The sequence below is a fragment of the Rhinatrema bivittatum genome, chromosome 8, assembly GCF_901001135.1.
Source record: "Rhinatrema bivittatum chromosome 8, aRhiBiv1.1, whole genome shotgun sequence".
Lineage (NCBI taxonomy): Eukaryota > Metazoa > Chordata > Amphibia > Gymnophiona > Rhinatrematidae > Rhinatrema > Rhinatrema bivittatum.
In genome coordinates, this window is record NC_042622.1 from 255,910,156 (window position 1) to 255,934,583 (window position 24,428).

The 24,428-nt window shown below is 49.8% G+C and overlaps 1 protein-coding gene across 2 annotated transcripts in view; it reads left to right on the plus strand.

The window, feature by feature from the left end:
- Positions 1–24,428, plus strand: part of PACS1 (phosphofurin acidic cluster sorting protein 1) — a 478,069-nt gene that overhangs the window by 251,172 nt on the left and 202,469 nt on the right. For both annotated transcript variants that reach the window (XR_003858449.1, XM_029614641.1), the window contains exons 12-13: positions 7,395–7,510; positions 7,755–7,890. Coding sequence is in view for 1 of the 2 variants with exons in the window: in XM_029614641.1 (XP_029470501.1) it covers positions 7,395–7,510; positions 7,755–7,890 (252 nt within the window). In the remaining variant the exon portion in view is untranslated. The remainder of the gene's footprint in view (positions 1–7,394; positions 7,511–7,754; positions 7,891–24,428) is intronic.

A 24,428-nucleotide genomic window follows, 5' to 3' on the forward strand; every position in this document is an offset into this window, starting at 1 on the left:
CAAGCCATTGTTTAAAGGACGGTTTTTGCTAGACGTTTGCGCTAAAATTGAAATTCCAGTTATTACTTTACAACATCTTCAATGTGAAACCGCAAATGATTGAGTAGTCCCGAAGAACTTGTCAGGTGACGAAGTACTTCATCAGGCTTGCTGATGCGGTCTCATTTATATAGATATAAAGAGAATTTGGTTTGAAATGATGATAAAAAAATAGAAAATGAAGATTAAAAATCACAAAAAAACAAAAATAATTTAAAAACTTTCTAGTGAGTGGTGATACAGAGCAATGATTATGGATGTTCCCTTTTTTTGTGTAATTCTGGGCTGTGGTGTGCCAGGTCTGGCTCTTTGCTGCCTTCGAGGTCTTGGCCGCTTAGTTGCTAAACAGCATGGCATACTCCTCCAGGACCCCTGCAATCACCGTCTCGTTGTCCTACACACTGAACTTGAAGCCCTGAGATGAGGGCGTCCTGCTGCCTGGTTGCCAAAAGGGGGTACCACTTCAACTTCCAGGGAAGTGTCCTCCCTTTCCTCATTCTTCCTCCCACTCCCCTCTCCCCTCCCTTCCTCCCCTCCTCCCCCTCTCCTGCCCTTGCCCTGTCAACTCCCTTTCCCTCTGCCCTCTCTCTCCCTAGCCTGCCGTCCTCCTCCCTCCATCCTCGCCTGCCTATCCCCTTCCCGCATCCTATCCCTTCCCTCCTGCCTATCTCTACTTCTGTCCCTGTCCCTACTCCTATTCCTCCTAGCACTCCTATCTTTATCCTCCCATATCCTCTTTTCCCTCCTCCCACATCTCTCCTCTACCCTCTCACGCTTCATCCTCCTCACTCCTAATCACCACTCATACCAATCCTCCTCACTGCTCCACTCACATCACTCCTCCACCAACACCACTCCTCACTCCTCTGCTCACACCACTTTTTCTCACTTCTCCATTCACACCACTCCTCACACCAAAAGACAGACAAACTAACAAAACCTTTCACTCCAACAAAGAAGACAAAAGACCAAGGTAAAGAGAAACAGATGGCAACAGAAAACCAGACAATGCACTCAGGTAATCGAATCAGAAAAAGCTCTTACTCCCACTGAACCACTCACCAACTCTCCTCTCCTCTCTCTCCCATGCCTGACACACCCTCAAAGAGCCGCCTAAAATGACGTGGGACGCGATAACACAATACACTGTGCACTGACACTACACGGCATGCGTTATTTACCTATGCAATTCGGCAGGCTGCAAATTTGCCTAGCCACGCCCTTTTTAAAATCAATGGCACTATTTTCGCTATATTTTTTTGTAATTATCTTTTTATTATCATATAAACGGTACATATCCATACTATTGCGCCAGACATGTAGATTAGAACATTTAACTTATACATCAGAACAAAAACCTTGAGGTATAGACATTAACACTAAACTCTATACATATCATTCAAATCAAAAAGAAGAAGCATAGCAGAACTACACCTCCAAGAAATCGCACCAGATTCCAACTACACCCCTGAGCTAGATTTCCCAGAAAGATTATCCCCCCTAGTTGCCCCCCCCCTTCCCCCCCCCCCCCCCCCCTATTCAAAGATACCACTATGATCTCAGTCTGGAACCGAATCAGACCATTGTTTATAAAGCTGCCATGTCTTATGTAGTTTGGCCAGCATATCCCTTCTGGAGGCCGTTAAGTATTCCATATGGTAGATCCACTTCATTCGTTCCTGAACAGCGGCCAGAGAAGGAACAGTAACGTCCTTCCAGTGCCTAGCAATTTCTCCCCGCACTGCATGCGCCACCGCTCTCAACAGTAAACCATGCTTGTGGGGGGCCTGCACATCTGTAATATGTAACAGGACTTCCTTCGGGGTAAGAGGAACCCGTTCCCCCGCAACCTCAGAGAACCATTGACCCACCTGTGCCCAAAGTTTCTGGACTTCCGGGCATAACCACCACATATGGTAGAAATCTCCCACCAATCCACAGTTCCGCCAGCATAAAGAATTGCTCCGTAGCCCCATCTGCTTCATTTTATGAGGAGTGATATACCAACGGTACAACATTTTATAACCGTTTTCTACCATAGTAGCTGCAATGGAACTGCGCCCAACTGCAGAAAAGCAGCTTTCCCATTCATCTTCCGTCAAGGGTGCCCCCAAATCCTGTTCCCAGGCTTTAATGTGACTCAAAGGATGGCTCACAGCCCCGTTTAGCAATGCATATATTTTAGAAATTACCCCACGCACTGCATGAGCATTATCGCAGTAGCCTTCCAAGAGGGTTTTCCCCTTCAGCAAATCTATCCTCACCGTGGAAGATAATAAGAAATGTCTCAACTGAAAATATCCATATCGGTCTTTCAGGCCCACTGAATAAGATTCCCGGATATCCTCAAACGATTTCACCCCCGTAACAGACCACATATTCCCCAGAGACCCTATGCCCTTATGTTCCCATTCTCGAAATATTCTATTTTCACCCCCCGCCGGGAAAGCCGGACAATCTGTAATCTTGGTAGAATAAAAGTAAGTACGATCCCCCACCAGATGTTTCTGCCACCGCTGCCACAGTAGTAATGTCACAGCCGTACACGGAGACCGATGCATTAAGTCCCTTGGCACTTGGTTCTGCCCCCAGAACCAATCCTCATACGGCATCATAGCTTTCTCCATTGTTACCCATTGCTTAATTTCCTTGGAGTTATGAAAATCAATCACAGCTCTCAATTGGGAAGCTACATAATATTTTAAGAAATTGGGGACCCCCACTCCTCCATCTTTTTTAAATTGGTATAGGACTGCCTTCGCCACCCTCGGAGGCCTGCGCTTCCAGATAAAGGAAAATACTTTAACCTGTAGTCTCTTTAACACCAAAGATGGTATAAGACAGGGTAGCGTTTGAAAAAGATATGCTATCCTAGGAAGAAAATTCATTTTAATAGCTGCTATCCTCCCCAACCATGTCAGGGTCAAACGATCCCAGGCAAGAAGATCCCTGTCTAGTTGTTTGAGTAAGGGCAGGTAATTTAAATCATACAGAGATTTATAATCCGCCCCCAGATAGACCCCTAAATATCTCACCGTACCTTTCGCCCATGAGAAGGGGGAACTGAGCTTTAATTTGTAAAACCTGAGCCGGAGAGAGTACAATTGGCAGGATTTCGGACTTGTCGGTATTCACTTTAAAGCCTGACACCTTTCCATAATTCTCTAATAGGGGGAGTAAGCCGTGTAACGATTGACTAGGGTTCGATAGAGTAAACAGGACATCGTCCGCATAGAGAGCCAGTTTATACATTTTATCCCCCATCACGATGCCCTGCACCTCTTCGGACTCTCTGATTATAGTAGCTAGAGGTTCTAAGCATAACGCAAATAACAGAGGCGACAATGGGCAGCCCTGGCGAGTCCCCCGCTGCACCTCAAAATTAGCCGAATAGCTCCCATTAACTTTTATACAGGCCGCTGGTTGCCGGTACAGTGCCTGGACCCAAGTTAAAAAACCTCCCCCCAATCCCGCTTTCCTAAGTACCTCAAACAAAAATTGCCAATGAACTCTGTCGAAGGCCTTTTCAGCGTCCACACTAAATAGGACCGCCGGTATGGAGTATCGTTTAGCATAGTGAACAAGATTCACCACTTTCCTGATATTGTCGCCTGCCATCCTCCCAGGCATAAATCCTGCCTGATCATCATGAACTAATAATGGTATAACAAATTTTAACCGATTTGCCAAAATTTTGGCTAACAATTTTAAATCAATGTTAATTAGGGAAATCGGACGATAGGAACTACAGAGCATGGGATCCTTCCCTGGTTTTGGCAAAATCGTAATGCCCGCCACATTGGCCGCAGGAAAGATATGCTCCCCCGCTCTTATCGCATTAAACATATCCACCAATGGGCTCACCAACAGGTCTTTAAATTTTTTATAAAAGAGGGGAGTATAGCCATCTAGCCCGGGCGCCTTTCCCGGTCTCAACTCCGCTATGGCCGCCAACACTTCTGCTGAAGAGATAGCTTGCCCTACACTCTCTGCCAGAGACTCTTCCAAACAGGGTAGCTGTAGGCTCGCTAAATAGTCTAGTATATCCCCCTCCGTGGCAGTCTCCTCACAAGAATAAAGTGCAGCAAAAAATTTATTGAATTGTGCCCTGATTCCCTCCCCATCCGTGACAACCGTCCCCCCCTGGGATTTTATCTTGGTGATTTGAGATTGTGCAATTCGGGCTTTCAAAGAATGTGCCAGAAGTTTCCCAGCTCGATTCCCATGTTCATAGTACGTTTGACGAGTGAGATCAAGCTGGTGCGCTCTCTCATCTGCATCTAGCTGCTGTAACTGGAATCTAATATCCCCCAATTCCTGCAGAAGATTCTTAGATGGGTTTACTTTATGAGCTTTTTCCCCCTGCTCCAATCGCACTCGCAGGGCCTGACTTAATTTTAACTTTTCTTTCTTCTTGTGAGATGCTAACGCAATGAACTTTCCCCGAATGACGGCTTTTAAGCAGTCCCACACGATCAATGGAGAGGTCCCCACTATCTGGTTCTGCTGTAAGTATTCCCTGATGGCATGTCGCACCTCCTCTTCTCCCCCTTTATCCTTAATTAATGAATCGTTCAACCTCCAAAATCTACGTCCTGCAGCAGGTCCTGCACACTGAAAAGACCACCAGATGGGGGCGTGGTCCGACCACGTAATCTGACCAATATTAGTCTCAACGGTAAGCCCTAACATAGAATTATCAACAAAGAGATAATCTATTCTGGTATAAACATCATGTGCTTTCGAATAATAGGAATAATCTCTAACCGAAGGGTGCAGTTCTCTCCACACATCTATCAACTGCCATTTTTTAAGAAACATTTGTAAAGCTCTACGATCCACTGCAGTGTAATGCCCCTTCCCCGAGGAGCAATCCATCTTAGGATCACATACCAGATTGAAATCCCCCCCAATAATCAGTTTACCACATTTAGTCCTAAGCAACTGATCATCAATGCGCTGTAAAGAGTCCCGCTGTAACAGGTTAGGATTATAAACATTGACCATCGTGTATAGCTCCTGGTTAAGGAAGATCGACACAATAAGGAATCTGCCTTCTGGGTCCCTAAACACAGACTCCAATTGGCCCACAAGATCTCTAGAAAATAAGATCCCCACCCCGGTATATTTCAATCTGGGGGTACTGGCTGCCAAGTAAGACAAGGGAAAATTTGCATGCTGCAACAGACCCTCATATTTTTTCCGCATATAGGTTTCCTGAATAAACAGGACATCCGCCCGCAAACGTGTCGCCTCCTTAAACAAACTATGTCTCTTAGCTGGGTGATTAAGGCCCTTGACATTCAAGGACACGATTTTAAGAGGCATCAGAAATAAAATACCCCAACCCCAACCCCTTCCTAATCCAAAGTTTACCTCTCCCTCCCCATAGACAGCAGTAGCCAAAGATACATAACAAACATAGTTCCTGAAAGCATCCCTTTATTCGGTTCCCCCCTCCACCCCCTCCCATAGAAAACACTCCCGCCTCTGAAGCATAGGCAGGTTGGACTTCAGGGTGAAGCGAAGTCCCTCCCGTTCCCCCCCATCCCAATACACAAACCATTCTGCCACAACCATAACCAAAAACCACACCACATCATATAACATGTAACCAGCTAGCTTCTTGCCAAATATGAAAAGTCCAAAAGGGTAAGAGTCTCTCGCTAGACCGTCCCGTATCCTAGGGCAGCTGACAGCAACCCATCTATCCAAGCTGTCCTCATGCCAGACGACCAGGAAAGAAGACAGTTTTAATTCGCTGCTCAGCCATGCAGAAAGATCAAACCTCCGCGATCAAGTTGCTGCCTCTCCGGGGATGCCCGTCTGTTGCTCCCGAGACCCAGTGGAATTGCGCTGTAGCCGCAATCCCGTGGTCCCCTTCCTCTGCCAGCGTGGGCGGTCCGTCACCGCCGGTGTAGTAGGGACCGCTCCCGCTAACTCCGGCAGTATTAATCCCTCCTCGGCGAGGATGTGTGCCGCCTCCGACGCCATCTTGATGAAACGGGTGCGGCCATCTTTGGTAAATGCAAGGCCTGTAGGGTACACCCATCTGTATCGCAAGTTCTTGCGGCGCAGAAATGCAGTGACTGGTTGAAAATCCCGCCGTTTTTTCAGCGTAGCCGCTGCTAAATCATTGTAAATTGTAACGCTTTGTCCTTCCCAAGCGATAGTGCCCATTTTGCGGGCTTGTTGCATGATGGCTTCCTTCAGACTGAAACTGTGCAGGCAAGCAATAATGTTTCTAGGGACGTTGGCCCGAGGAGCCTTTAGAGTTCTGTGTGCCCTATCCAAGACAATATCACCAGCAAAAGTGTCTCCCTGCTCCGCTCTGCTATTGAGCACTGACCTGCACAGTCTTTGTACCACCAGGGCCACATTTTCAAACTCTGCCGTCTCAGGTACTCCACGCACTCTAATGTTGGCCCGTCTCGATCGATTTTCCAAGTCCTCAATTTTTAACATCAGGTCCTCGTTAGATGTTTGGAGTGCAGTTACTTCTTTTCGGAGACTCGAGGCTTCCACAGCCTGCCCTTCCACCATGCTCTCCACGTCTTCCACTCTCCGCCCAAAGTCCCCGAGTTCCGTCCGGAACTCTGTCAGTGCCACCTGCATATCCGTTTTAATAGATTTAATATCTTTTTGTATTTCACTAAACCAGTGTTGAAAATCAATCTTAGTCGGTTCGGTCGGCCCCTGAATCGTATTCGGCCCCTTTCCATCGGCCTCCTCACACGTGACCGCCGATGCCGCTTGCAGCACGCCGCCCGCCATTACAGCATCTCCCGGCTCTTCACTGAGGGCTGCAAATCTCGAACCCCCAGGTTCATAGGAGAACGCCTTTAAATCAGTAGATTTCTTCCTGGGGTGCATCCTTGAGGTTTCAACCGAACCCGAACACAGTCCAGAAGCAAAAATTCGCCCCACACACACAGTGCTAGCTGAAAAAGGGATGAGGGGGAGCGGAGCTATCGCCTCAAGCGACCATCTTACAAGGGTGACGTCACTTCCCCTCCTATTTTCGCTATATTTATAGCAATTTTACGAATCTAGGATTTAGTGTGTATTTTTGAAGGCAATTGGTTACACCAGAGCTTCTGAGTATTTAGGATTGTTACAGAAAGGTAAATTGGCCTTTATCCAGGCAAGCTGTTCCATGTTTTGATTTCTACTTTTTTCACTTGCAGTTATGAGATAGGATTTGTGGATACATGAAATGCTGTTTTAATGCATTTTGTTTCCAGGCTATAAGATAAAAAAGGCGAACATTTTGGAAGGGGAGTGTAGTCTTACTGTGTCACTGTATAGATATGTGTTGGGAAGATCACTCTTCTTTTCTCTCTTGTCTCCCTCAGGAAGTTAATGATCAGGATTCATTTGTGGACTCAACGAATACATTAACCATTCCTGATAAATTAAAAACCCCACTGAAGACAGGGAAGAACGAACAGCAAAGCACTCCTTCCCCCAGGTAAATTAGGGCCTGGGGTCTTCTTCTCCCACCCCAGTCTTCACTGTAGACCAACAACAGCATGGAATATCAGCCTCCCAAGCGGAAGCACATGTATCATGATTTTTCCCTGTTCTGTGAATAATCAGGGAAAAGAGTAAAGTAATCCTTGCAAAATGCATGGTGGGGGAGGAATAATGGAGTATGTATATTTGTATTACGTGGGTAATGCAGACCAGCTACTTGGTGATCTCTTGCATTGCAGCAAAGCAGAAGGGATGCACACACCACGGCAGAAGAGGAGCACCCCATTAAAAGAGAGGCAGTTTTCCAAACCCCTGAGTGAGAGGACCAACAGCTCGGATAGTGAGAGGTCTCCAGACCTTGGCCACAGCACACAGGTAAGCATACCTGAGACACAGTGAATGAGGGCAAGGGGTGGTGCTTAGGCCAAAGAATACTGAGACAGAGCTTAACAGTCTGAACAGGAATGATCATTAAGGGACTACAACTCCATCCAGTGAGAGAAAAGAGCTTTCCCAGGAGCTGAACCAGAGAGAACATTAAGTAATTCCATTTCATCCTGCTACACTAGTCCAGTTCAAACAGGTGGGTTATGTTCTCCTACCAGTAGATGGAGGCAGAGCATACTGATTTCTCCAGTGACATCATCGCCACTTTGTATAGGTGGTACAGCAAAGCAAGAATGTAAAACACAGTATTTGCCTCCAGCATATGGTAGGACTCACTGGTGGGTTCAACAGGATTTCTTTGAGAAGGATTTGATGCTGTTTCAAGCCAGGCCTTTGCATCCAGAAGCACAAGCCTGCTAAACAGGGGTTCCCAGACCCAAGGGGGACTTATTTGAGCCCTTGGAGGGGGAGGGGCCAACACCTGTAAAATAGATATAGTTCCTGCTTGTAACCTTTCTGGAGAATCCTCTTTTCCCCCCTTCTCACCCGATCGACTTTCAGTGGCTGAGTCTATTTTAAGGACAAAAAAAAAGTCAAGCAGCAATTTGACTTTCCCTGTACGTACCAGGATCAGTCCAGACTGCTGGGTTGTGTCTCCCTTCCAGCAGAGGGAGTCAGAGAAAAAAACTGAAAGGGCTCTCCTCTTAACCTGGTGTGCCACCTGCGATCCCTCACTATTTTCTCTGACTCTCAGCAGAAGGGTTGACAGAGCCTGCGGTCCTGACTTTTTCAATTTCTTTAAATTTAGTTACATCTTTTTTTTTACAGAGTTCTAAGGCTCTGGATGATTTAGTTAACACCTTTGGGTACAGCAAGTTGGTTGTGTAAAAAAAAAAAAAAGCTCAGTGCGGTTTTATTTTCTCAGGCTAGAGGTAAGGCAGGGGCTGGCAGCTCTAAACGCATTGTTCCTGGAGGGCAGTCTATCTCTGGAGGGGGATTAACCGGTGGGCCGGTCACTCCCCTCGGTGCCCCGAGATTAGTTTCCTCGGGTGCTGCAGCGTTCCCAGAGCTCCGGAAGGCTGCGAGTCGGCAAGGTATTTTAAATTCTTCTTTTTTCTTTCCTTCCGTGCTGTTTGAAATTCCTTCCGTGCTGTTTGAAATCCCCCCTCCCCTCCCCAGGATGCCACGAGGGCTATCGTGCTCAGGAGGCGGGGTTGCGCCTCGTGCGGGACGGGGTTTGCGCCCGCTGCCTCCCTGGGGGGGAGGGCTCGTCCGGGGGTGATTTGCCACGAGAGCCCGGTCCTCCTCCTCTTCCCCCCCCCTCACCTATCGGAGCCCTTAAAGGGCCAGTCAGTTTTTTCTTTAAAATTTATTTTACTTATGCATAGGGCTTTTTTGGAGGCAGAACTAATCAGCAGGATGAGCAGCCCCCCTCCCGTGAAGATTGTGTGGCGGGACATGTCTCTGGATGCCCTTTCGGCCCCTGGGGTGGCTCCGGATCCTGCTCCTTTGGGATCTTTTCTGGATCCTCTCCTCCAAAACCTAGATGGGGGTGTTGATGAGTCCGCTCCAGTAGAGGGGGATGACCCCCGGGTTTCTCGGCTGTTTCGCCGGGAGGAGTTGGATCCCTTGATCCCCTATGTCCTGGAGGAACTGGAAGTGGAGGCACCAGTCCCCAGTTTGGAGCCAGTTAAGGGGAAACCAGTACTCTCAGGACTGCATGCCCTGCCCCAAACTTTTCCTTTCCACCCAATGTTTAAGCAGTTGGTCATTCGGGAGTGGGAATCTCCAGACGCGACCCTGCGGGTGGGATGGGCGATGGGCAAACTCTACCCTTTACCTGAGGAAACCTTGGATATCCCCAGGATTCCCAAGGTGGACGCGTCGGTTACTGTGGTCACCAAGCGGATCACCATTCCTGTTACAGGAGCGACGGCTCTTAAGGACTTACAGGATAGGCGGCTAGAATTCCTCCTCAAGCGCATTTTTGAGGTGTCAGCGCTCTGTGTTAGAGCGGCAGTCTGCAGTAGCCTCATGCAGCGAGTGACCCTCGGGAGGGTCCAGCAAATGCTCACATCACAGGTGTTGCCGCCAGAGGAAGCAGATCAGGCGAATAGGATGGAGTCTCCGGTAGCTTACACAGCGGATACATTATATGATCTGTTGCGGGCATCTTCACGCAACATGGCCACTGCAGTTTCGGCTAGACGGCTTCTCTGGCTTCGGAACTGGTCCATGGACGTTTCTTCCAAAACTCAATTGGGAAATCTTCCTTTTAAGGGAAAATTGTTGTTTGGGGAGGAACTTAACGCCCTTATTAAGTCTCTTGGGGAGAATAAGGTGTATAAATTGCCAGAAGACTAGCCTAAGTCTTCCAGGCCCTTTGGGGCAGCGCGTTACGGTTTCCGAGGGCAGGGCAGATTTCGGCAGTCGCAGCCGCCCGCCTTTCCCGCCCGACAACAGACTCCGAGGGCTCAGTCTTGGCCTACTTCCTTTTGTGGTCGGAGGCCATTTCGGGAGGGAGGCTCTCAAGGGGCCACCGGAGGTAAGCAGTCCCAATGAAAGTGTTCCGACCCTCTCCCCGGTTCCAGTAGTGGGAGGTCATCTCTCCCTGTTTCTCGAAGAGTGGGTCAGGATCATGTCGGACCAGTGGGTCCTCAATATCATCGCCCACGGTTACGAGTTGGATTTTGCCCGCCCGTTAAGGGATCTTTTTCTGATTTCTCCTGCCAGCTCTCTGGCCAAGCAAGAAGTAGTCGGGCAAACCCTGAGTCACTTGAAATCCCTGGGGGCTATTGTTCCGGTCCCTCCAGACGAGCGCAGGGCCGGCAGGTACTCCATCTATTTCATAGTCCCAAAGAAGGAGGGGTCCTTCCAGCCAATACTGGATCTCAAGGCAGTCAACCGAGCACTTCGGGTCCCCCGATTTTGCATGGAGACTCTACGGTCGGTCATTGCATCCGTCCACTCAGGAGAATATTTGGCCTCTTTGGACCTGACCGAGGCGTATCTTCACATCGGGATACGTGAGCGCCATCAGCGGTTTCTCCGGTTCATGGTCCTGGGGGAGCATTATCAGTTCCAAGCTCTTCCGTTCGTCTCAGCGACAGCGCCTCGGGTCTTCACCAAGGTAATGGTAGTCGTAGCAGCGGCCCTCCAGCAGCAGGGGATCTTGGCTCACCCGTACCTGGATGATTGGCTCTTCCGGGCCAAATCGGAGAGCCTCTGTCAGGAAGCAGTGAGCAAGGTTCTACTCCAGCTCCAGTCCCTTGGTTGGGTGGCCAACTTTGCCAAGAGCCAGTTGGTACCATCTCAGGCCCACTTGTTACAGGGGATGGACCTGGAGGAGCCACAGTGGGTAATAGTCACGACGGATGCCAGCCTCACTCATTGGGGAGCAGTTTGCCAGTCACAATCCGCTCAGGGTCGTTGGACAAGTTATCAGGCGACGTGGTCAATCAATTGATTGGAAACCAGGGCGTTACGCCTGGCGTTACGTGTGTTTCTCCCTCTGGTAGCTCAGTGTGCGGTGCGAGTCTTGTCAGACAACGCGACGACGGTAGCCTACATCAACTGCCAAGGAGGAACCAGGAGTCGGTCGGTGGCCTGGGAGGCCGAAAGGCTCATGACGTGGGTAGTGCGACATCTGGTCCAGTTGGCGGCCTCGCACATAGCCGGGGTAGACAATGTGCAGGCAGACTTTCTCAGCCGCCAGCATCTAGATCCCGGCGAGTGGGAATTGTCAGATGCGGCCTTCCGGCTGATCACTCATCATTGGGGGGTCTCACACCTCGACCTGATGGCAACTCGGACAAAGGCGCCCTGGTTTTTCAGTCATCGGAGAGACCACGGGTTGGAAGGAGTGGATGCTCTTGTCCTTCCGTGGTCTCGCGGTGTACCTCTGTATGTGTTTCCGCCTTGGCCACTAGTGGGCAAGATCATGCGTCGGATAGAGAACCTCGTGGGTCTGTCATTCTGGTAGCCCCAGGCCATGGTTTGCGGATCTGATCTCGTTGGCGATCGAAGGTCTGGTGCATCTCACCCACCTTCCGAATCTTCTTCGACAAGGTCCAGTATTTTTAGATCGAGCGGATCGCTTTTGTCTAGCGGCCTGGCTTATGAGAGGAGGCAATTGAGGAAGAGGGGATATTCGGATTCGGTTATTTCTTCCCTCTTGCAAGCACGGAAATCGACCATGTCGTTGGCCTATATTCGTGTTTGGAGAGTTTTCGATTCTTGGTGCCAAGGTTTGAACGTCCCCCCGCATCTGGCTTCAGTGGCACACATCCTATCCTTCCTGCAGGAGGGGCTGAAGAAAGGTCTAGCTTGCAGTTCTCTCCGGGTGCAGGTCGCGGCACTGGGTTGTCTGCGGGGCAAGATTGATGGTTTTTCGCTGGCATGTGTCCCGTTTTTTGAAGGGGGCCAAGTATTTGCGCCTGCCGGTACGACAAATTTGTCCTGCCTGGAGCTTGAATTTAGTTCTTAAGGGCTTATGTGGTATTCCTTTTGAGCCCCTCCGGCGGGCTACATTGAAGGATTTGACAAGACTGTTTGGTTTTTTTTGTAGCCATTACCTCCGCTCGGCGAATTTCAGAGCTTCAAGCTTTGTCGTTTCGGGATCCGTATCTTCGTATTTTGGATTCCGGAGTTTCGCTGCGGACCGTTCCCTCCTTCTTGACCAAGGTGGTATCGGCTTTTCATGTCAATCAGACGGTAGAGTTACCAGCTTTCCCGAATTTGGATCCAACTTCTGAGACTGATAAGGATCTACATAAGTTGGATGTGCGCCGGGTTCTCCTTCGCTATCTAGAGGAGACCAATGCTTTTCGATTATCGGATCATTTGTTTGTCTTATTGTCTGGTCCTAGACGGGGACACAAGGCATCCAAAGCTACAGTTGCTAGGTGGTTGAAGGAGGCCATTTCCTCCACTTATCTTTGTGCTGGGCGTGCCATACCAGAAGGCTTGAAAGCGTACTCTACCAGGTCTCAAGCGGCTTCTTGGGTGGAGAGCCAGTCGCTCTCGCCGCAGGAGATATGTAGAGCAGCCACTTGGAAGTCCCTGCATACTTTTGCGAAACATTATCATGTGGATGTCCGGGATCCAGAGGTCGACTGTTTTGGTAACAGGGAAAGGAAAATTGGTTCTTACCTGCTAATTTTTGTTCCTGTACTACCAAGGATCAGTCCAGAATCCCGCCCTTGGGTTTTTTGGAGAGTCCGTTTCTTCTGTATGTTTTCTTCCTTCATACCTCGGCAGAGTTCTTTACAGGCATGGGAAGGAATCTTCTTGATTGATATGTTATGCGGAAGTACAGTTTGTTTCTTTTACCGTGCGTATTGTTGTAGCCACTGGTTGTTAAGTTTGGGGATTTGTTCTCCTTTATTGGTTATTCTGCTTTGATATCGTATATACTGAGGGATCGCAGGTGGCACACCAGGTTAAGAGGGGTGCCTTTTCAGTTTTTTTCTCTGACTCCCCTCTGCTGGAAGGGAGACACAACTCAGCGGTCTGGACTGATCCTTGGTACTACAGGAACGAAAATTAGCAGGTAAGAACCAATTTTCCTTTCCCTGTAAGTACCCAGATCAGTCCAGACTCCTGGGTTTTGCCTCCCCTCCAGCAGATGGAGACAGAGAAGTTTTAACGGACTCCGTCCTATACCCCTGATGTGCCACCTAGAGTCTGTCAGTATTTTTCTGTCTCTAGCAGATGGTGGAGGTGCAAAACCTTTAGTCTGGGTTTAGTGTTAGGTTTTTAGTTTTGCTGGTATTTGTTCCTTAGGGAATCTTAAAAAAAAAAAAAAAAAAAAAGAAGATATCTCTCTAAGCATCCCAGGGGGTTGTTAGGACCTGGTGGGACCATTCCCCCTGGTAACAGAGGCTCTGGAGTAGAGGGTTGGGAGCCCTGTAACTGCCCGGGCTGAGGGTGATACCGAGGAGCCCGGTTCACTCACCCTCTGAAGATCTGCACACAGGACAAAACAACGCTGAGGTGATTTATTTAATTTCTGAGCCGGCCTAGCGGTCTCCATGCCGTTTTCGCCATCCTTTTCAGTTCCTACGAGCTCCCGGGGGTTTGTCTTGGTCACGCTGGTTCTTTTTTCGGGCCCTGATCCTAATTTAGCTCAGGGATCATGCCACATGGTGCGGCCTGCGGGCCGGAGTTTGTATCTGGTGCTTGTTGGGAGGGGAAGGCTCTTTGGGGAAGCCGATTCCAGCAAAATTGCATCGCAGCAGCTCTAGAGCAGGCAGGGACCCTGGGAGGGCAGAATTGCTGTGGCAGCCTCAGCACCCTTTTCTTCTTAGCGCAGGTACTGAAGCCTTACTGTGAACGTTCAGGGAGCAGGAGAAGGCTGCCCTGGGGGAGGGGAGCTCTCCGCCACCTGTTTTGCCACGTCCTGCTGCCCCTGGGGGGCGACTTGCAGGCAACGCAGATCTCTTTCTCAGAGGAGGAACGGGGGAAGGACTCGGATGAGTCGTCTTCCTCATTCTCCTTCAATTTTGTTTTGTTGCTGCATAAAGCCTTCAAAGCACGAAAAGCAGCAAAGAGCCAGGATACTAAGGTACCCCGTGATGTTCCACTGTCGCTGGGGGCTGGGACAGGAGCTTCTTCACTCCACAAGCGTACCAAGTCATACAGTGGCATAGAAGCCCCCAAGGCCAAATGCCCCCTCCAGTCCTTTTCCGGTCAGGTGGACAGTTCAGATACCGACGGGGTGGATGAAGGCGAGTCTCCTCCGCAAGCCCCTGGTGAGGGACCGGATGCGGATCAAGATCACCAACTCCAGCCAGCCAACCCAGTAGATGCGCCTTAGAAAGTTTCTGGCTCTTTAAAAAAAAAAAAAAAAATGTACTCCAGATTGTGAAAACAGCGGCAGAAGGCGCAGCAAGTTTCTTTGAGCCTCCCAGGGGATTGGCAGGTATCAGCTTGGTATCAGAGGCAAAAGAGCAGGGGGTTGAAGACCCAGGGATTGCTACAGCTGGCGGGTGATACCGGGGATCCCCAGCTCACTCACCCGCGGCAAGCAGCTCAGCACAGCCTGCGGAGCACTGTGGGTAAACAAAAAAGGTAAAAGTGAGTTTTATTCTGGTCGGCCAGTCCAGCTTTCTCTCCAGCTCCTCTCTGCCTGCCTTAGCGCCGCGTTTCAGCTCGTGCGAAGGCCCCTGCCACCTGGTCTATTTTTGGCGCACTTACCTCAGCTGATCAGAGCTAAATTTAGCCAGAGGCTATGCCTCGTGGTGCGGCCTGCTCCACGTGCAGCAGCGTACGCACCCACCTCTCTAGACCCGGCATCTGTGCAGATTGTGTCTCGGGAGGTGAAGGGACCTCGAGGAGATCCGCTGAGAGGAATCCCCGTGGCAACAGCAGTTCTTTGCGGTGCCCGGAGCCTGGGAGGCTTACAGCTCAGCCGCAGCTGCCTGATCCGTTCCTACTTAGTGCAGGGACGGAGGCCATTTTGAAAACGTTCAGGGATGCAGAGAGAGCCACGATGGAGGCACGGAGTTGCCCGCCACCTCTCTCCCCGCGACCGGGGCCCTCTGGGGGGGGGGGGGGGCAGGTCACAAGAGGATTGGGCTGATACTTCGGATGGTGATCCTGAGGGGGCCTCAGATGGGTCTTCTTCATCGTTCTCCTCGGACTTGGTGAAGTTTTTTCACAAGATGTTCAAGGCACGGAGAGCATGCAAACGCAAGAGGGGCAAGGTCTCTGAGGTTCCCTCCTCCCGTAAGCGTCCAAGGTCCCCGCCGGTGGGGGGGCATACTTAAGTCTAAGTGCCCTCTCAGATCCGTGGGCAGTCCGGATGATTCTTCTTCATCGGATCTATCTGATGGAGGAGACCCTTCCCCGCAAGAACTTCAAGACGCAGGCCAGGATGGTCAGCCCCTGGTGCGCAAGCAGGGAGGTGCTTCTGTGGTGGAAGGTGATAATCCCAAGGTGGTACACTTGTTCCGGAGAGATGAATTGGGTCTGCTTATCCCGAATATTCTGGAAGAGCTCGGAATTGAGGTCCCGCAGGAGGATTCGCGTATGGGAGCGGTGGATCCCATGATGTTAGGTCTAGGAGGTCCAGCTCGCTCTTTTCCCTTTAATATGTTGGTCACTGACCTCGTTTCCTGGAGTGGGACACTCCGGATCTAGGTTTGAAAGTCAGCCGTGCTATGGATAAGTTGTACCCACTTCCGGAGGATGCGCTGGAGCTGCTCTGGGTACCCAAGGTGGATGCGGCAGTCTCTGCAGTCACTACAAAGACCACCATCCCAGTCATGGGAGCGACGGCCCTAAAAGATTTGCAGGACCAAAAGTTGGAGGTACAGCTTAAAAAGATATTTGAGACCTCCGCCCTGGGAGTGCGGGCGGCCATGTGCAGCAGTTTTGCTCTGTGGGCAAGCCTGCGTTGGGTGCAGCACTTACAATCTGTGGCATCCCTTTCGGAAGCGGACGCAGCTCAGGTTGGTCGTTTGGAGGCGGCAGTGGCTTACAGTGCGGTCGCACTGTATGATCTCCTGCGCACGTTGGGAAGAACAATGGTCTCCGCCGTTTCGGCCCGCAGGCTCCTTTGGCTCAGAAATTGGTCAGCGGATGTCTCCTTGAAAGCTCAGCTGAGTTCCTTGCCTTTCAAGGGAAAGCTGCTCTTCGGCCAACAGTTGGAGGACATGATTAAGTCTCTGGGAGAGAATAAGGTCCACAAGCTGCCAGAGGACAGGCCCAGGAGCAGAGGCTTTTTTCCTCAGAGGTCCAGATTCCGGGGGAATCATCGTTTTCAGGCCTAACAGTCTTCTGGATCCTCCTCTCGTCAGGCTCCCAGCCGTGATGGATTTGGCATGGTCCAGTCTTCTTTGGTGGCTGTGTCCAGATTACAACGGGGTGTGGATTTGGTAATTCCCTCCTGGATAGTGTTAACCACTGATGCCAGCCTCTCCAGGTGGGGAGCGGTTTGTCGAGGAACAGCAGTGCAAGGTCAGTGGATGAGGTCAGAGTCTTCTTAGTCTATCAATTGGTTGGAGACCAGAGCAGTTCGGTTAGCGATACAGGCCCTCCTTCCCTTAGTAGAGGGGAGATCAGTGCGGATTCTCTCCGACAATGCAATGATGGTGGCTTACATCAATTGTCAGGGCGGAACTCGGAGTCGTCCGGTGGCGATGGAGGCTCAACTTTTAATCAGCTGGGCGGAACAGCACCTGTACAGGATAGCAGCCTCTCACATTGCCAGAGTGGACAATGTGCAGGCCGATTTTCTCAGCCGCCACCAGTTGGATCCAGGAGAATGGGAACTCTCCGACAAGGCTTTCAGTCTCTTGGGCAACCGAAGGTCCAGGCCAGCGATGGACCTGTTGGCGAAGTATCACAATGCCAAAGCTCCTCAATTTTTCAGGGTCGTCGAAGAGAGCCAGGAGCGGAAGGTGTAGACGCTCTGGTGCCTCCCTGGCCAAAGGACATTCAGTTGTACGTATTTCCGCTGTGGCCGTTGGTCGGCAAGGTTCTACGCCGTATTGAGGCTCATTCGGGCAAGGTGATACTCGTCGCGCCAGAGTGGCCGAGGCACCCGTGGTTTGCGGATCTTCTGAATCTGGCGGTAGACGGCCCGCTGAGATTTCTTTTTTTTTTTTAAATGCCATACTGGGTCAGACCCAAGGGTCCATCAAGCCCAGCATCCTGTTTCCAACAGGGGCCAATCCAGGCCATAAGAACCTGGCATCCGTCCCCGAGTCTGCTGCAACAAGTCCCGTTTATTTCACAGAGGTAGATCGCTTTTGTCTAGTGGCATGGCTTTTGAAAGGCGGAGATTGAGAAATTAAGTGTTACTCGGAAGAGGTGATTACTACGCTTTTGCAGTCCCGTAAAACGTCTACCTCCATAGCCTATGTCAGAGTTTGGGGTATTTTTGAGGACTGGTGCCTGAATCATGCGGTGGTGCCGTTCAGGGCTACTATTCAAGATGTCCTGGCCTTTCTGCAGGCAGGTCTAGTAAAAGGTCTAACCTTCAATTCCCTATGAGTTCAGGTGGCAGCCCTTGGTAGTTTTCGGGGAAAGATACAGGGCCTCGCTCTAGCATCTCATCCAGATGTAGTTCGTTTTCTGCTTGGCTTTAAACATCTTCATCCTCCGATTCGGAACCCCTGTCCTTCGTGGAAGCTCAACCTGGTTCTCCATGCCCTTTTGTAATGAGTCTTTCGAGCCGCTGACGTGGGCAACCTTGAAAGATCTGACATTGAAGGTCGTTTTCCTCGTGGCTATCGTATCGGCGTGGCGTGTTTCGGAGCTACAGGCCTTATCTTTTCAGGAGCCCTTCTTAAGGATTTCTAACGAAGAAGTTTCTTTATGAACGGTGCCCTCCTTTCTTACTTATTCATTCATTTATTTATTTATTTATTTATTTAGAATTTTTATATACCGACATTCTTGAAAAAAATATCAAATCATATCGGTTTCCATAATAACAGAACAATCGCAGCTGTGGCGTTACATTAAACAGGGCGTTACATTAAACAAAGTAGTGTCCTCTTTTTTCATTTGAATCAAACTGTGGCGCTCCCATCCTTGGCGGGCCTAGATCTTTCTACTTCCGAGTCTAGGAAGTTAAGACAGTTGGACGTCAGACACATGCTGATACGTTATTTGGAGGTCACGAACGGTTTCCATCTTTCGGACCATCTGTTTGTCCTATGGAGTGGTCCCAGGAAGGATCAGAAAGCTTCAAGGACCACCATTGCACGCTGGCTGAAGGAAGCTATTGCTTCGGCTTACCTAGTTCAGGACTGTCCGATTCCGGTCGGTCTCCGGGCTCATTCTACTAGATCGCAGGCGACTTCCTGGGCGGAATGTCAGCAGGTGTCGCCGCAGGAGGTTTGTAGAGCAGCTACATGGAAATATCAGCACATGTTTGCTAGGCATTACCATCTAGATGTCCGGGCCCCAGAGCCCGGTTCCTTCGGGGCCAGTGTTCTGCGAGCGGGACTCATTCTCACAGGATAAGCAGGATGGTAGTCCTAACATATGGGTGACATCAGGATGGAGCCCAATCACGGAACACTTTTGTCAAAGTTTCTAGAACTTTGACTGGCACCTACTGGGCATGCCCACCAATGCACTGACCCTGCATCCAGCAGGGGTCCCCCTTCAGTCTTCTTTTTTCCCGCACAGCAGTAGCCACGCGGGTTAAGGAGCTCTCTGAATTTCCTGACAGGAATTTTCCTCACGGAACTTCTTTCAAATTTTTCAAAAAACATTCTACCCCATAGGGCTCCCCCTATCAATATCTATAATCCGCGGTCGAAAGGTAAGCTTTTACCCTTGTTGCGGTCAATTCCTGTCTAGTTATCTCTTTGGGGCCAATGCGTCGGGTTTTCATCGGTGCCCCGACTATAGTCGAACAATGTCCATCACTCACCCACACGGGGATCTGTGTTATGTGTTTGGGGTCTGACCACGATGTCCTAACTTGCACCAAAGGTGCCCAAATGACACCGAAGGGCCTTAAGGCCCGTTTAGAGAAAATAGACTTTCTCTTTCAGTTAAAACCCCAACTCCATCAATAGCTTTGACGTTGTCTGAGCCGGTACCATCGACCTCTCGCCAGCACCAGGATACCGCTGCTGTTCGACCAGCGTCGACAATTCCAAAAGTGTCGATAGCCTCCTTAGGAAAAGGACCGAGGAGAACATTGTGAAAAGCGTAGACACCGGCATCAGCTCAGTCCGTCGATCCAGGCAAGTCCTCGGCATCGACGTCAGTAGAGCCACCGACAAAGAAGCCCTGTCCAGAAAAGGCCCCATCCTCTCCTGTGACTGGGTCACCAAGGGGTTCCCCACTTTCAGTGGTGCTGGGATCCTGTATTACACCTTCACCGGTGGACCGTCCGGCTACACCAGTGCTGCCTCCTACTCCGGTGCCAGGGTTCCATGCCCCAGGCTTCCATGAGGAATTGGATCGGATGATCCAAGAGGCCATCGATAAAGCACTCCATCGACGCCGGTACCGGTCCCCGAGCCAGTCACCGATCTGATTCCCGTTGCACTCGCACCTTTACTGAGTAGACTGGATGCATTGATCGGTGCCCTACCTCCGATGGAACTGAGAGCACCGATGGAACCAGTGCCTTCTACACTGATTCCATTATCATCGGATGATGAAGAAACACCAATTTCCATCCCACCGTCTGGGATTTTACCACCGACTCGTCCATCGATGTCACCGGTTCCTTCGGTGCTTCCACAGATACCGTCGGTGGTGCCTCCGATGGTCCTTCAGGATTAGCATCCTTTCTCCCTGCTGGAGACCCACTAGGTGCTGGAGATCAGCCTTACAATCCTTGGACCAATGATTTGTCCCAGGATACAGATGATCTACCATCAGAGCCCTCTCCCCCAGATGAAAGGCTACGTTCTCCACCAGAAGATCTGTTTTTTATCAATTTCATCAAGGAAATGTCTGAAACCATTCCTTTCCAACTTCAGACAGAAGAGGACTCTAGGCACAAGATGCTGGAAGTACTCCAATTTCTTGATGCTCCTAAGGAAATCATGTCCATACCAATTCATGAAATCCTTCTTGATCTCCTGAAAAGGAACTGGGAACACCCATGTTCCGTCCCACCTGTCGACCTCAAGACAGATGCCACCTTTCTGGTGCATTCTGCTCCTGGGTTCCAGAAGTCTCAGTTGGATCATCATTCTGTGGTTGTTGAATCAGCCCAGAAGAAGGCATGACGTTCAAAACCTCATTCCTCCATACCTCCAGGGAAGGAACAAAAATCCCTGGATGCTTTTGGAAGGCATGTCTTCCATGGCTCCATGCTCATATCTCGCATAGCCTCTTACATGACCCAGTATAACAGAGACCTGTATAAAAGATCCAGGACTTCTCTGATTCGTTACCAGAGCAACTCCAGACTCAACTTCATACTCTAGCTCAGAAAGGTCCGGATGCTGGAAAACACGAGTTCCACGCTGCTTATATGATATCTTCAACACTGCCTCTAGAGTGTCTGCAGCGGGGATTAGTGCACGAAGATGGGTCTGGCTCAAATCCTCGGACTTAAGACCAGAAGTCTAAGACAGGTTAGCAGATCTACCCTGTGTGGAAGATAATCTTTTCAGTGTCGCAGTTGAAGGACCACCATGAAACGCTGTGCCAGCTTTCTTCTGTGCCATCTGACTCTAAGCGGCCAACCTACAAGCTAATGAAATTTTATCCTCCAGCTTCTAGAGGACGCCCTTCCAGACCTTACCAAAAAGGTCAGTCCAGGCAGAATCGGCCTCAAAAGTCTCAGCCAGCTTCTCAGCCTGGACCAGCGTCAGGGTTTTGACTCCTTCCTAGAGAGTGTAAGCCAACCTCCTCTTCCATCCATACCAGTCGGCGGTCAACTCTGCCACTTCAGCAGCGCTTGGCACACAGTCACCACAGACCAGTGGGTACTTGCAGTAGTCACCCAAGGTTACCATCTAAATTTCCTGACTGTTCCAGCGGACTCTCCACCTCAACTGATGTGGGGGAAGTCTGATCATTCTCCCTTGCTTGAGCAGGTCTCATCCCTCCTCCTATCCCGAGCAATAGAACCGGTACCCCTCTCCCAGCAGGGGCAGGGATTTTATGCCCAGTATTTTCTAATACCAAAAAAGTCAGGTGGCGAACGCCCGATACTGGACCTCCGTGCACTAAACAAATTTCTGCACAGAGAAAAATTCAAGATGGTAACCTTGGGCTCTCTACTTCCTCTTCTGCAAAGAGGAGATTGGCTATGCCATCTAGATCTTCAGGATACATACACACACATCTCAATCACACCATTTCATTGCAAATTCCTGCGATTCCTGGTCAGCCCTCGTCACTTCCAGTACCGTGTACTACCATTCGGCCTGGTGTCTGCTCCACGAGTATTCGCCAAGTGCCTGGTGGTGGTCGCGGCCTTCCTTAGGAATCAGGGTGTCCATGTCTAACCTTATCTCAATGATTGGTTGATAAGGGCTCCGACTCAGCAGGGCGCGCTAACCTTCCTGCGTCTCACTATCAACACCCTGATCTCCTTAGGGTTTCTAATCAACTATCCCAAATCCAAGATAGTTCCATCCCAAACCCCATCCTTTATAGGAGCCAACCTAAACAATATGTTGGCAAAAGCCTTCCTCCCCCAGGATCGTGCTTTCACCATTAATTCTCTGGCGCATCAACTACGGTCTCGAGTATCTTCAACTGCTTGGCACTTCCTCATACTGTTGGGTCACATGGCGTCCTCGATCATGTCACTCCGATGTCTCGCCTAGCCATGAGAGTGATGCAGTGGACCCTAAAATGCCAGTGGATTCAAATTTGTCAGCCAATGTTCAGCAGTATCCAGGTTACCAAACAGCTCCATCTGTCTCTAGCCTGGTGGATGCACCACTCCAATCTCATTGAAGGCCTTCCATTTTAGGCTCCAGATCCTCAAATTACCTTAACAGACGCATCCAACCTTGGGGTGGGGTGCACATGTAGGCGACCTGCAGACTCAGGGAACCTGGTCTCCAGAGGAAACCAAACACCAAATAAATTTCCTGGAGCTACGGGCGATCAGATATGCTCTCAAAGCCTTTCAGGATTGCCTATCAAAGCCATCCTGATTCAAACAGACAATCAGGTTGCAATGTGGTACATCAACAAACAAGGGGGAACGGGCTCCTACCTTCTGTGTCAGGAAGCTGCACAGATATGGGAATGGGCCCTTTCCCGCTTGATGTGCCTCAAAGCAACCTACTTGCCAGGAGTGGACAATTTGTTGGCGGACAAGCTGAGTCGCACTTTCCATCCGCATGAGTGGTCTCTCATCCCCACGGTAGCAGATGCGATATTCCAACGTTGGGGTTACCCTCGCATAAACCTCTTTGCGTCGGTACACATCCACAAAGTAGACATTTTCTGCTCTCTCATTCGCAGTCACCACTTGCAGCCAAGAGATGCCTTCGCCCTCTCCTGGGCCAGCGGTCTCCTTTATGCATACCCTCCTCTTCCTCTCATTTCAAAGACTATTATTAGAGGCAGCCACGGTTCTGCAAAGGTCTTTCCTTTGCAGTTTGAGGTGAAGGACATGGGGTTATTTGGGTAGAAGATTTCAGAGACTGGTCTCAATGGGGCAAAGAATTTTCTTAAATTATATCCCTTTCCTCCGGAGGCAATTCGATGCTTGTTTTAGATGCCACAGGTGGAGCTCTAGTTGTGACTGTTGCCAGGACACTGCTTTCTCTAGGACCCCCAGGATGGCAGATCATGATTCCTTTTAAGCGCCTGTTTCTTCCTTGGCTCTGATGTTCTGATTTCTATTTCTGATTTGGACACACTTCCACCAGGTTCAGCAGCTACAGGAAAGTGTGGAAGTAACTAAGATGGAGTCTGCTGTTGCCTTTCTAGAGGATGCCTTATATGATCTTGTCCATGGTTTCAGCCATGACTGTCAGGAGACTTCTTTGATTTCGTATCTGGTCTGCAAATCTATTCAAAGTCTCTGAGTTTAGCACCCCTTCAGGGAGAGGTTATTTTGAGGGAAGTTTTGGAACAGCTAGTCAAGGATCTTGAAGATTTGAATCCTTTATGACTCCTTGAAGTTAACCCTCCTTCCTTCTATTAAGGAAGGAAGGTTAGCTTCAGGGAGGTCAAGATCAGCTCTTTGAATCTAGGCGGTCTAAGCCGGGCAAGCAGTTGCTTTATTCCTCCGAGGTACACAAACCTTGAGGAGCAGGGGGTCAATCTTTTTGGGGTTTTCCGAAATTCCAAACCTGGCTCTCTCCACCTTAGGAATTAGGCTTCTCTGTGGAGCTTGGTAGATCCACTCACTGGCCCTTCCAGTAGATGATCACCTATAGCTTTTTTTACCAGAAGTGGACCCACATAACCTTGGATTTATGGGTGCTAGAGTTGATTCATCCGATGCCTTAGAGCTTCGTGTTTTAGTTCCTGATGTTTTTGTGGTGTCTCCTTACACTTCTGTCATCAAGCAGATTTCAATCTATGAAAGTAGGATGAGGCTTCAGCTGTAGACGAGCTGCTGTTCTGGTTCCTTTCTCGAAGAGAGGGCACAGTTGCTGCTCTATCTGCTTTATAGTTCTCAAGAAAGTCAGCTCTCACAGACACTCCTGGCCCTCAAGGAGGCTCACAACAACCTCCGCTTCATTTGATGCTCATGGCAGCTTGCCAGGGCAAGTGTCACTTCTTCCCCTGATCTTTCGGAAACCTGTTTTAATATTCCCTCAGACAAAAAGCTCAGAAGTTTCTCCATTTTTTTGTGTGTGCTAGGAGCCTTTACAATTCAGGGCGCTCCCTTTTGGGTTGACTTCGGCTCCTAATGGTTTTCACCAAGGTCAACGTGGGAGTGGTGGTGATTTTTGAACCGAGAAGGGATCAGGGTTCATAGCCTACCTGGACATTTGGTTAGGGCCAACTCATATCAAGAAGGTATCCAAATTTCCAATGGAGTGGTCCAAGTTTTTAGAAAGCTTGGGCTCTGAAGAGCAATCTGGTACCTTTTCAATCATTGGAGTACCTGAGGGCTCACT